The sequence below is a fragment of the Octopus bimaculoides genome, chromosome 4, assembly GCF_001194135.2.
Source record: "Octopus bimaculoides isolate UCB-OBI-ISO-001 chromosome 4, ASM119413v2, whole genome shotgun sequence".
NCBI lineage: Eukaryota > Metazoa > Mollusca > Cephalopoda > Octopoda > Octopodidae > Octopus > Octopus bimaculoides.
The window spans coordinates 129,702,604-129,717,658 of record NC_068984.1 but is presented as its reverse complement, the minus strand read 5'-3'; the positions used below and the strand labels follow the sequence as shown (position 1 = coordinate 129,717,658).

At 35.5% G+C, this 15,055-nt stretch overlaps 1 protein-coding gene across 1 annotated transcript in view; it reads right to left on the bottom strand.

Annotated features, from left to right (window-relative positions):
• LOC106872486 (uncharacterized) overlaps positions 1-13,873 on the bottom strand; it is a 56,089-nt gene extending 42,216 nt beyond the window's left edge. Inside the window, exon 1 of the mRNA XM_014919501.2 lies at positions 13,806-13,873. Within this exon, the coding sequence (XP_014774987.2) occupies positions 13,806-13,858 (53 nt within the window). The 5' untranslated portion in view covers positions 13,859-13,873. The remainder of the gene's footprint in view (positions 1-13,805) is intronic.
• Positions 13,874-15,055: the final 1,182 nt, after the last annotated feature.

Below are 15,055 nucleotides of genomic sequence, written 5' to 3'. Positions count from 1 at the left end.
AGCCATTCGATACTCTTTTACTTGTTTCAGTCATTTGACTGCGGCCATGCTGGAGCACCGCCTTTAGTCGAGCAAATCAACCCCAGGACTTATTTTTTGTAAGCCTAGTACTTATTCTATCAATCTCTTTTCCCGAACTGCTAAGTGACGGGGACATAAACACACCAGCATCGGTTGTCAAGCAATGCTAGGGGGACAAACAGAGACACACAAACACACACACATATATATACATATATACGACGGGCTTCTTTCAGTTTCCGTCTAGCATATCCACTCACAAGGCTTTGGTCGGCCCGAGGCTATAGTAGAAGACACTTGCCCAAGATGCCACGCAGTGGGACTGAACCTGGAACCATGTAGTTGGTAAGCAAGCTACTTACCACACAGCCACTCCTGCGCCTATGTTAAATTGTTAAAATATTTTGTGTGTTGTAGAAGTATAACCAATTTATTGCAGATAAATTTCAACAACAAAATCTTATACGAGCCCTGGTTGAGAACCACTGTTCAAGGACATGACAACCTCTCTAGTGTAGGTGCCAAGATAAAAATGTACCTGTAACACACACTGCACAGTGGCTGGTTTTAGGAAGGGCAGTTAACCGTAAATGCCATGCTCAAATAAAATGTACAGAAATGTGATCCCCAAACCATGCATAAGAAGACAGTGATTCTGAATAAGAGCTGACTGAGATGGTGATGAACTGTCCAAGCTATACTAGCGTGAAAAGCAAACATATAATGATGATAATGATGACTAATGATGATGATGAGTAAAGCATAACATTTTCTTATTATGTATATTTCATGAGAGAGACAAAGAAAACATTGACTCATATTATTTTATAACCTATTTTATGTATAGCATAGCAATCTCTAAATTAAGATCATGTAAAAACTAGTTTAAATATAATAGAGTCACACTAAATAAGATTCCCAATGAATAAAAGTCAATGGTACAATGAATGCTAAGATGAGGAAAATAACCAGGCAAACTGAAATATATGGCATGCAAAGCATAGCTTCCGATGTTACTTAACTCTTTTGCATAATTTAAATCATAAATAACTGCTGCAATAAGTTTTTGGTGTGCATGTGAGGTGAGTCAAATGACCTTTTGGTCTGTTTATTCAGTTTTTAATAAACATGTAGTGGAGGCGCAATGGCCTGGTGGTTAGGGCAGCGGACTCGCGGTCATAAGATCACAGTTTCGATTCCCAGACCGGGCGTTGTGAGTGTTTAGTGAGTGAAAACACCTAAAGCTCTACGAGGCTCCAGCAGGGGATGGTGGCGAACCCTGCTGTACTCTTTCACCACAACTTTCTCTCACTCTTACTTCTTGTTTCTGTTGTGCCTGTAATTCAAAGAGCCAGCCTTGTCACATTATGTCACACTGAATATCCCCCAAGAACTATGTTAAGGGTACATGTGTCTGTGGAGTGCTCAGCCACTTGCATGTTAATTTCATGAGCAGGCTGTTCCGCTGATTGGATCAACCGGAACCCTCGATGTCGTAAGCGACGGAGTGCCAACAATAAACATGTTCATACACAAGACCTTTTGTAATAAACATGCTCATACATAAGACCTTAAAAAGTTCATAGACCTCATTAACTTGGGATTGGGGGAACAATCCATCTAGAGGGAGGAAAACCCTGATTCCAAATCCCAAACTGCTTGCAGCCATACCCAGCCATTGGAAAAACTTTAGGAATAAACTCTGAACAAAAACCAGGAGCTGGAGCTCAAGACAGTTTGACATTGTCTACAACCTCATTCTAGCAATTCCTGTGATGCTGGTACCAAATTGAAATGGCCATGTTGTTTCTTTGGATCCATCAATGACATGGAGTGGTGGTGGGGATGGGTCATGTTGCATGGGCAACAACCTGTTCTCCGCACCATACTATCCAGAACTGGATTCTATTGAGCAGCCTATACTGGAGAGATAGCCACAGACGATACTTTTCTGGTGGAGCAAACAACTAGGACCTTCATTCACGATCATTAACCACAGATGAAGGCCTCAAAAAAGAAAAAAAATTCATAGCTTCTCATGAAGATCCAAGGCAGAGACTTAACCTTATGTACATGTTCACAGCTTCATAACCTAAACTCATAAGGATATATGAATAGCTGTACTACAACAATAATTTTATTATTATTATGGCTTGTTTTCAATTTGGACCACAGCAACGAAGTCCACTCGCCACACTTCTAGGTCCAACATCACTGCCTCAAAGCCCTGGATACATTCCAGGCCAGTATCTACATCAAGTTGTTGATGTAAGTGTGACAACATTTTCTGCTTCTTACATTAACCTGAAGTTGGTTTCACAAGACTAATTTGGATGCTTCCAGATCAGGGTGGCATACACAGTGACCAGAGATAGTTGCAGCTGTCTTTGCCTGATCTCCTCACTAACTTTCAACAGGTCTCCATAAAGGCATTCATTTGTCGTATGTTGCTACCATTTCACATTTAGGGTCATTCGCAGCATCCTTGTGTAGCATCCATTTAGCCCGTTTGATAATTTCTTTGTCAGTCTCCATGTTTCACTGCCATATAATAGCAATGATTCGACTGTTTGCTTTGAGCGGTTCCAAACTGAATATTGCCGAAAGCTTCAAGTACTTAAGTGGTTGGGTGAGCAGTTCAGAAGCAGACATAAAGATCAAGAAGGCACAAGCATGGACAAGCTGTCACAAACTAAAGAAGGTCTGGAACTCCAAATCACCCAGGCAAATCAAAAACAACAATAATAAGATGGAAAACCATGAAGAGATGAATTACTTCACTGTGACAGAGACATGATTCAATGACATCATGATCATAACATGGAAACGTACAAATTTGTATTGATAGAAATTTGATGAGCGATAGATAACAATAAATATCACCATTAGTACAGAACATTGAACATAAACAAAAAAACATGGAAATTTAGTATGTACACTCTATGCCCCACTTACCATTTGTATCACATTCACTAATGAGAGAATAATCGAAAGATATATAGATATACAGAGAGATAAATAGACAGAAATATGAACATATAGGTGCAGGTATGTTTGTATTGTTTATTGTCCCATGACCACCACTTAACAACTGCATGAACAGATAATCTCAAGGTAACAAATCAATTTATAACATTTATAACATACTGACATTACACAACCAGTGGATCATACTAGCTTCATTTCTTGCAAGCCTACGCATGTCCTCAGCAGTCCATGTTTCACTGTTTCTTGTTATATGACTTTTCCACAATTCCTTTCTTGTACTCCACAGAATAACTCTTTATTTTTGCTCTCATCTTGCCTAGGGGACAAGGCAGTCAAGCCAAGGGCGTCAACTTTGTGCATGCATCAACTTAGCGCAGACTTTAGCCAAGCTGCGGTAGTTGGTTTATCTTGCAGACATAACATGGTCTTGCCAACAAGCTGATGCATTTTTAACTAGGTCTTATTTTTGATGCATTTTTGACTAGGGCTAGGGCTTATATTAAAAACATCCTGAAAAATCATGGTAGGGCTTATTTTCGGAGTAGGTCATTTTTTCGGGGAAATACAGTAGCTGAGAAAAATCCAGGGTATCCCTGGTGAAAAACTTGCTATTGATGGAAGTGAAGTATGTGTGTGCGCGCGCACACACTCACGCACAGATTGAGCTCTCACCATACCTTTCCCCTTTCGTTAATGTCTTAAAAATTTTTTTTGTATTTTTTTTTTTTATAATTATTTTTCAGCTGATCCATTTACTAACCAATGGTTGATCACCACAAAATATTTTATTTTACAAACAGTAAGTCATGTCTGCAACTCTAAAACTGATTAACATATAAATACTTACACTCTCACTTTTCTATTCAAAACTTTTTCCCCCCTTGTTTGTGACGTCAAATATACCAGCACCACTACCACGACCACCGCCGCTACCACCACCACCACCACCACCACCAGCCACTACCTGCTACTGCGACCACCTGCCCCCACCACTGCCACCACCACAAGTACAAGATACAAGATAAAAATTTCAGAATGGTTTATTGTAAGCCTCAGTCTTAATTCAATAGATCACATATGAGAATATCCTGTTAATTAATTGGAAGCAAGATCGTCAAAGATTTCATCAGTTACAGAACTGAAGGAAGCAAGCATTGACCAAAGAGTAGATAGATAAACATGGGTTTATCTATCATTGATTATTTAATTAATGTTTAATCTATGCTTAATTAAGTGAAAGCTGTTATATTAGGCAATGAAAGATTGAGTTGAACTTTATTCATTCTAGATATTACCACTTAAATTTAATTAAATTAATGCTGTTTTATTATCCTGGCTATAAAGGGCAGAGGAACTAATGATTAGTCAACGGTCTAGCATGGGTAAGATGATTTGACTGAAGTTGGTAAGGTGAAGAGCTACACCAGGTACCAGTCTGTTTTGGCTTGGTTTCTATGGCTGAATGCCCTTCTACAGCTGGATACCTTTTATGTGTCCCCAACATATATACATATATATATAAACACATTATATATATATATATACTCATACATTAAGTACGCATGCGTACATGTGTTGTGTGTTGTGTATGCATCATTACCTTTATATATGTATATACATATACATATATACATATGTGTCTATAAATATACACACATGCATATACTCTTTTACTCTTTTACTTGTTTCAGTCATTAGACTGTGGCCATGCTGGAGCACCGCCTTTAGTCGAGCAAATCATCCCCAGGACTTATTCTTTTTAAGCCCAGTACTTATTCTATCGGTCTTTTTTGCCGAACCGCTAAGTTACAGAGACGTAAATACACCAACATCAGTTGTCAAGCGATGTGGGGGGGGGGGACAAACACAGACACACAAACATATATACACACACATCATACTTAGATATATACATATATACGACGAGCTTCTTTCAGTTTCCGTCTACCAAATCCACTCACAAGGCTTTGGTCAGCCCGAGACTATAGTAGAAGACACTTGCCCAAGGTGCCACGCAGTGGGACTGAACCCAGAACCATGTGGTTCGTAAGCAAGCTACTTACCACACAGCCACTCCTAAGCCTACATAATTTATATAATACTATATAATATATACATGCATTATGTGTGTGTATTTATTATTTATAATATTAGATATATATATAATACAAGTATAATATATATAATACACACACACACACACAGATATATACATGTATATGTATATATGTTTCTTCAGAAACATGTCATATTAAGCAATATTATTCTAAGAAATTCTAATTAAACCCAGAGATAGATTGCAATCATTTCTTTGTCCATTCATTCCAAGTATATTCTTATATTATTCTTGCACTTTTGATGCCACTCACAGGTTCTACTTAAACCAAACTAATATATAGATTTACTGACCTATAAACAGAATCTATGCCCACCAGTGAAACTAACTTTAAATGGTTGACATTTAATCAACGCTTATGCCAACAATGCTATATAAATATATCATCATCATTGTTTAACATTCACTTTCCATGCTTGCATTGGTTGGACAGCTTGGCATGGATCTGGCTAGCAGGGAGTAGTCCAGATTCCAACTGTCTGCTGTGGCATGGTTTCTACAGCTGGATGCCCTTCCTAATGCCAACCATTTAACAGAGTGTGCTTCTACTAAATATTAATAGAAAAATATATGTATGTATGTATGTATGTATGTATGTCTTGTATTTGTCTCCCTACATCACTTAACAACTGGTGGTGATTAGTCTATGTTCCCATGGCAGTGATCTTGTAAGCTGTTTGAAGCATGACACTTGTTTCAGCTGCTGTTTTCCCCAGCAGAAAACAAAATTTCACAGAAGCACACCATTTCATCGTTTCATCTCAAAAGTTGACAAACAGGGGAGAAACACTGCAAAATATAGATGCATTATGTGGCAGTACAATTTCATACAATGATGCCAGACTGATGCCTGGGGATCACATCTAGTGGCAGAAACCTGAACTACAACAGGCTTGTCCCACAGTAAATGTTTCCAGTTACTTTGGGGTACCACCTCGTATAAGCTGCACTCATGATGAAGTTGCATCCCTAATCTAATGTTAAAGCTTGCTACAAAACTTTTTCCTTCATGGTTTTAGCTTTGCTCCATGTAATAAGTTGCACCACAGTTTTTCAGTTAAGATCAAGTATAAAATAATGCGACTGATACATGACTTTAAAATACTACCTCGTCGTCTTTAGTTTGATTATATGTGGGTATTGAGAAATAATCAAAATTTTCATATTACTTCTCTGGTTTAAAGAGTAAATGCTGAGTTTTACATGAGAGATAGAGTAAAAGAACGATATGAAGGAAAAGAGAGAGTGAGAGAAGAAAGACATAGACAGACAGAGAAATAGAGAGAAAGAGAGAGAAAGACAGAGTTCAAATGGATTAAATATTCACTTCAGGTACTGTACTGTTATTAGCTGCCTAGTAGACAAGAGAGACAGCTATACAGATGATGTTTATATAACTATGCATGTAAGTCATTGATATGATAATAGTTGAACCTATGTAATGAGCTTCAAAGGAGATTAAAGCCTAGATAAGATTTTCAATGAAGGATTAGCGACTGCTTCATAGGAAATTGAAAGGAGGGCAACTTAATGAGGAAACCTGGATCTGTACACGCGCGCGCGCGTACACGCACGCGCACACACACACACACTCACTCACTCACAGAATCTATGTCTGTCTGTCTGCCAGTCACTCCCTCTCTCCATATACATACATCTACAGTCTGATGATGGCAAGCAAGCTGAAACTTTACAGTCACTGTCAGCTTTTTGTTTGTAAGAGTTAATAAATATGTACTCTACCAAAAGGTGTTGAGTACTTATTCAGTTTATTGTTGATTTGTTTTTATAAATAATTCAACATGAAAACAGACATTAATAAACACACACATACACACACCAGGTTGGATTAAAACTTATTTCAGACTATCACTGATGAATTTTGGCAAGAGCAGCAGCAAAAGAAATTAATGATGCACATACACACCTGTGAAAAATTTTGCATAGGTGTTTATGTGCACAAATATGCATTTATATCCTTTTATTTGTTTCAGTCATTTCACTGTAGCCATGCTGGAGCACCACTTTTAGTCAAGCAAATTGACTTCAGGTCTTATTCTTTGTAAGCCTAGTTCTTATTCTATCAGTTTCTTTTACTGAACCGCTAAGTTATGGGGATGTAAACACATTAGCATCGGTTGTCAAGCGATGTTGGGGTGACTATACTGTGAGGCTGCATATTTTTTTCAGCATATATACATACTTATATCCATGAACATTAATGTGAGATTTCCTAAATCATTCTAAGTCAGATAAAGATTAATTGAAAGTTTTAAAAAGAGAATCAGCATGGAACAAACTCCTACCTAAATCCAGAATATTTCTATTTAATATATATAAGAGGATTAAGCCTTCTAAATCTGTTACTTGCACTAAATCAGATGAGCCTGTAGTGATATCAAAATTATCAGATTTGAATTTTCCTGACCAATAATGATCTTGGAATAAGATTAGTGTATTCTAGCTACCGAAATTGTCTATATCCCTGTCTGTTAAAGAAGAAACCTTTCTAGAGGAAACAGGAGTTTTATTCAAGAATATAGGAGTATGGATGTATAACAGCTATTAATGGCAAACTGTACAATAAAAGTTTTAAAAAAACACACACTTCCATGAATTTCTTCTGGACAGTATTTTCCATTCTATTAGGAATGTCTTATTTAAAAAAATGTTTAATACTTCGAGTTACGCCATGCTGATGATTTCAAAACAGAATGAAATAGTGCTATTCACAATTACCACTGAATAGAAATTTTAAGAACTCCATAATAACCACAACAACAAAAATATACGTAAAGCAGACCAACAACAGATGTGATTGATGAGGTCATGAATAGCAACGAAAAGATTCTGACGAGCCCTAACTGATTGATTGATTGATTGATTGGCTAAACAATTAAGCAAACAAGTGATTAGCTAATTGATTAAATGTTAGCAAATTGGCTAATAATAATAAAGAAGTGAAGTAGAATTAGTGTATTTAATATTATTATTATTATTGACCATCCTGAGATACAACAAAATTTGTTTCACTGCATGGGTTCACATCAAGACATGCAAACCAAATACAAAAACGAAATATTCTAGGCCTCTTTTCTCTTATTCCATAATTACAAATTCAAAGATCTAATCCCACCAAATATTATGGGGAAATGATTATCTCCCTTGTATAAAACTATCTGCTCAGAGACAGCATGTGTAAGAAGTTTTCTGCATGTTTCTAACAACAAATCATTGTATTACCTCATCCAAATTATTCCAAAAGGATACTTTTATACAACCTTTTACTTTCGGGATTATATTATGCAGCCCGTTCTTAGAAATATGACTAATATCAGACTTAGAGGAGCTAATCAGTCTAATATATCAGTTTTCAAAAAAGCTATGCTTATGAACTTTAATGCTAAAATGAGAGGGCTTAGTCTAAAAGGACTACATTTAGTTCACTAATTTATAATTATGACGTAGGAGTACTAAGCAGTGATATGTATAAATGCAATGTTATTACCAGTTCACATTTGGCATAATAAACGAATTTTCTCCATGACAAAACACTGTTAATGGCTTGTTTATTAGTCCAAACATGGCACGAGCTTATTTTAACTGCTAATAACATTGCACTAATTTATAACCCTTATCATTTATATTGTTGAGAACTTTTTTCCATCTACAGTAATGCCTTGATATACATGTTAATTTATTCCCAGAAACTGCACATAAAGTGAAAACTTATAAAGCAGAGCAATAATTTACCATAGTAGCAATAAAATTTTATGCCTTCATTTTACTCCGTTGCTGTGTAGACGTGTCAGAACCAATGTTGCCACATACACAAAATGACTGCTTAGTCTCTTCATATTTATTATAAAATAAAACTAATAAAGCCAGGGTCTCGTAAAGCAGGTCCTCATAAAGTGAGGTATTACTGTATTTTTATTGCTCCTATTTAATTTCTTTTATTATAAGTTCATTGTATTTTGTGTGTAAATTTCCAGTTTTATTGGTGAGCTCATGCAAAAGATCTGAGTGAACAGTTAGTGAAATTCCTATTGAAAGCTGTATGTATGTGTATAGATGTGAGGGCATGTATGTATGTGTGTGTATGTACGTATGTATGTATGTATGAATGCATGCTCATATGTGTGGATATATATATATATATATTATATATCATTTGTAGAAAACATAAATCTGAAAGAAAAAGCACACTCTAAGATGTAGATCAGGATATACTAAAAATGGGGAAGGCGAGTTTATGGGGTTACCTTAGGTTTCCCGTCCATAAAGGGTTCAGCTTAAACTGGCCATCCCCATTTTCTCTTCACCTCTTCCACATCTAATTCTGTCACACCAGCCTTCATCACCAGTGATGACTTTCGAAAAATAGGTCCTGATCAACTAGTTTAAACTGGCTTGTCCATTATATATATATATATATATATATATATATATATATATACAAACAATGTCAAATTAAACAAATTCTATAATAACAATTTAACTAATAGTAACAATAGCTATGGAAGAAATATAACAAACAAAAAACATAACCGTATTTTAGATAAATGCACATGTAAAGACAAATCCAAATGTAGGCCTAATAATAATTGCAACCTAGACAACATAATTTATAAATGCACAGTAATCTCTAATAAGATGAAGAAAGAATATATAGGATCCACAGCAAATGAAATTAAAAGAATATCCCAGCATTACCAGTCCTTCAAAAATCTCAAATTAATAAATTCGACAGGTCTAAGTAAATACATATGGGAGTTGAAATCTAATAAAATAGAATACACCCTTAATTGGAATATCATTTGTAGAGTGAAGTCATATAGTATAGGTAATAAAATGTGCTTATTATGCACAATAGAGTTTATGAAAATACTCCAGTATTGAAGAGAGAGGAATAAAATGCTGACATAAAAATAACTTTAAGTATAATAAAATTAAAACTACATAAAATTATAACTCCACCACCCAGGATGCAATCTCTTAAACAATTATGAGGAAGATAGTTAAATGCAGTTATAATAGAATTTTATAGTAGTAGTAGATATGGATATACCAGGAACCAAGAATTTATTTTAAAATATTACCTTAAAAGGAATAGACAGGCCACATTTAATCTAACATAAATCTCTAAATTTTAAACACTATATAAAAAAATCCAATTACAGCTATATTTAAGAGTATCTAATTATCATCTCCCCTCGAATTCAACCTCTCTAATATTAGAGAATTTTTCAGACTATTTTATTTTATCTATGTTATTCCCATAATACATGACAGAGGGAGCAGTCCTTTGCACAGGAATGAGGATTAAACATTATGTTGATAAGTATTCTTCCTTTCTTAACTTTTTTACTAGGTTTTTCTTGTTTTTTATTAGTTTTATTCAATAAATTTATAACGTATATAGAGATTTTTACTAAATAATCTTTTTAAATACTATTAACTTACGTTTGGCATAAAAAATGGTAATTTATACTTATATAGATAGAGGTAAATCTTACACTTAATTATTAATTCCCATAATGTTAATATAGATCGGTTGTAGGATTTGATGTGTTTATAATATAGTCGTTGAGGGCTTCCTTAGGTTTAGCATTTTCTATTTATATCGGTAATGTACTTTTAAGTGTTAATTTTTTTAATATTCAATTTTTAAAATTTTCTTAATTTTTTAATTTTTAAAAATATATTTGTAATTTATATATCTTTATTATATTTTTATTCATATTCTTATTTTTCTATTTAATGTGTCTTATAATATGTAAATAGCCTGAGGACGCACTGGTGGATTTATGTATTAGGTATAGCCTTGATAAACACCCCACCGGCACAGAAACACGTGTAGTGTTGATTAAAAATATCTTGTTTCCCCACAGACTAATAACAGGTAAGTTATATATATCTTTTCTAATATTTTTGCAAGTAATTTTATTGTATTTTATAGTAGGTTTTTAAATGCTTATATTATTTTATTGGATATAACTTTCTGTGTGCACTCCATACAATAAGGTTATCCTGAAATAGAAGATGCAGTTCTGTTGGTAAAATCCCATGATGGAGGTACAAACACAGACACACACACACACACACACACACACACACACACACACACACACACACACACACATAAACACATATATATATATATATATATATATACAACAGGCTTCTTTCAGTTTCTGTCTACCAAATCCACTCACAAGGCTTTGGTCAGCCCAACACTATAGTAGAAGACACTTGCCCAAGGCGGTGCCACACAGTGGAACTGAACTCAGAACTGTGGTTTGGAAGCAAGCTTCTTGCCACTTAGCCACACTTATGCCTATTATAGAATTTATTCTACAATAAATTCTCTACCTACTCTCACAAATGTTGTGCATATATATGTATTCAAAAACTACCAAAATATATGCATATTTACACATGGGTACATGACCTTATAAACAAGTTCCATTTTCTAAAGAATTTCAAAGAACAGCAGTTTTTTTAAATGCAAAAGCTGCCATCATACATAACAAGCGTTCATCATCATCATCATTTAACATCCCTTTTCCATGCTGGCATGGATTGGATGGCTTGACAGGAACTGACCAGGTCAGGGGCTGCACCAGGTTCTATAGTCTGTTTTGGCTAAGTTTCTATGGCTGGATGCCTTTCTTATCATGAACCACTCCACAGTGAATTATTGTGCATATTCACTGCAAAAGTTCTTGAAGAACGATATTTCATGTATACACATCAAAAAGGCACCAACACACCTTGACCTTATGAATTTTCAATTTAGAATTTTGAATTCTTTCTTCCCTACCTTTTTTTTTGTTCTTCTTAAAGCGAGAAATACATGTGTGTACATGAAATCTCTCAGTAAATTGAATATAAACGATAACATAATATAGTGGAATAAACAAAGTAGCATAATTAATAGTCGAATAAGTGTATACAGGGAAAGTCATTATGCCAATATAATTAACACACACACACTGGTTCAATTCCACTCATCTATTAAATATCGACTGTTTTGTTTTTGTTTGTCAAAGCTCTTTTGCTGCTTCTTGCAGCCTTCTCAGAATTGAACCAGTGTGTTAATTATATTGACATAATGTATCTCCCTAGACATTAATAAATTTGTTTCAAACACATGAATTCACAAAAAGAAGCTTGCAAACCAGATAAAAAAAGAACGAAGTGTGCAGACAAATACATATAGTGTATTAAATAAATATTGATAACACATAGCGTATGTCATTATATGTTTCCATAATCATTTACAGATTATCTTCATCAGATGAAAAATATCAAAATATAAAATCGACTGAAATTATTACCATTCAGTAGTAAAGGATAATACCACAACAAAACATAGTCTAAGAAGAAACCTACAAAAAATATGCAGAGGAGTGGCTGTGTGGTAAGTAGCTTGCTTACCAACCACATGGTTCCGGGTTCAGTCCCACTGCGTGGCACCTTGGGCAAGTGTCTTCTACTATAGCCTTGGGCCGACCAAAGGCTTGTGAGTGGATTTGATAGACGGAAACTGAAAGAAGCCCGTCGTATATATGTATATGTATACATATATGTGTGTTTGTCCCCACCCAACATCGCTTGACAACCGATGCTGGTGTGTTTTCATCCCTGTAACTAAGCGGTTCGGCAAAAGAGAACGATAGAATAAGTACTAGGCTTACAAAGAATAAGTCCTGGGGTCGATGAGCTCGACTAAAAGGCGGTGCTCCAGCATGGCCACAGTCAAATGACTGAAACAAGTAAAAGAGTAAAAGAGAGATAAGATATGTTGATAAAAATATATATACAGGTAAAAAGGATCTCACTTTGCAATCATAGGTTCAATCTCACTCCACAGCACCTTGGGCAAGTATCTTCTACTATAGTTCCATAGCAATCAATGCCATGTGAATGAATATGGTAAATGAAAACTATGGAAGCCCGTTATGTCAAAATAGACCTCACCAGTGCTGGTGTCACATGAAAAGCACCCAGTCCATTCTGTGAAGCAGTTGGTGATAGGAAGGACGGACAACCAGTCATTAAAACCCATGTCAAAACAGTGCAGCTTGGTGCAGTCTTCTGGTTTGCCAACTCCTGTCAAACCATCCAACCCATGCCAGCATGGAAAACAGACATTAAATGGTGGTGGTGGTGGTGATGGTGGCGATGGTGGTGGTGGTGGTTGTGACGATGATGATGACAACAATGATGATGATGTGTGTGTGTGTGTGTTTATGTCTGTGTTTGTACCCCACCCACTGCCTGGCAATTGGTGTTGGTTTGTTTACATCCTCATAACAGCAAAATAGATTGGATAGAATGAGTACCAGACTTTAAGAAAAATCATAAATACCATCCACTTAATGTCCATTTTCTAAGCTAGCATAAGTTGGACAATTTAACAGGAGCTGACCAGGCTCCAATTGTCTGTTTTGTCGTGGTTTCTATGGGTGGACGCCCTTCCTAACACCAACCACTTTACAGAGTATTCTGCGTACTTTGTGTTTGCGTCTGTCCCTACCACTGCTTGATAACTAGAGTAAGTACTGGGGTCAATTTGTTCGACCAAGCCCTTCAAGGTAGTGCCCAAGCATGGCTGCAGTCTAATAATAGCTTAAAGTAAAAGATAAAAGATAGAAGAAAAAATTCTAAAAACCTGTTTTGGTTGCCTTTTACAACAGGAACGGGAAATGGCCAGTTCTTTGTCATGTAAGGCTCCACACAGCAGATAATAGCATAATATAATAAAATATAATAACACAATATGATGAAATACTAGGCTATTGTACATAACACGATATGATGAAATACTAACTTATTTCATAAAACACAATATGATGAAATACTAACATAGATAACACCATATGATGAAATCTTCTATATTTAAACTTCATTCATTTGCTTAACTCAGGGCTGGATAACTTGAGGGCTGTGGGCCGCATGCAGCCCACAGACTTGATACTTTCTTGAAGTAATTGTGTTTAATTTCAAAATAGAATTGTTTGTGTAAAACATTTATTTCAAAATAAATTAAAAATTTTCAAGTGGCAATAAAGCAATAGCCTACAAAGTAGCTTGCTTACGAACCACATGGTTCCGGGTTCAGTCCCATTGCGTAGCACCTTGGGCAAGTGTCTTCTACTATAGCCTCGGGCTGACCAAAAACCTTGTGAGTGGATCTGGTAGACAGAAACTGAAAAAGGCCCATCATATATATATGTATGTGTGTGTATATGTTTGTGTGTCTGTGTTTGTCACCCCAACATTGCTTGACAACCAATGCTAATGCGTTTAAGTCCATAACTTAGTGGTTCAGCAAAAGAGACTGATAAGATAAGTACTAGGCTTGCAAAGAATAAGTCCTGGGGTCAATTTGGTCGACTAAAGGTGGTGCATATACATATACATATATATATATACATACATACATACATACATACATACATACATACATATATATATATATATATATATATATATATATATATGTACTAACTGGTGTACCCAGTAATTCCCGGGGGTAAAGATGTTCTATTGAAACACCTTGTTACTCTGATATAAGAAAGCAATTTCATTATAACTGCCACAAAAGGTGTATTTTCCATCACGAAAAAGTACAAAAAACTGTCAGCTGGAGTAGAGAGAGATTGTCGGAGGTTGGCGAGAAAGTACTCTGACTCGTTGTGGCATTTTGAAGGTGAACTTTATGAAGGCTAATTTATTAAAGGTAATATATAAATGTAGTGTATATGTATATAAATATATGAATGAAGTGTTTAATGAAATGAAGGAAGTGCAATAATAATGTTCACACTCACTGTTGGTAGCTCTCAGTGACTGCCTTTAGCTTACGGAGTTCTTGTTTTTATAACGATCAAAACGCAGCCAAAAGGATAGACATATTGT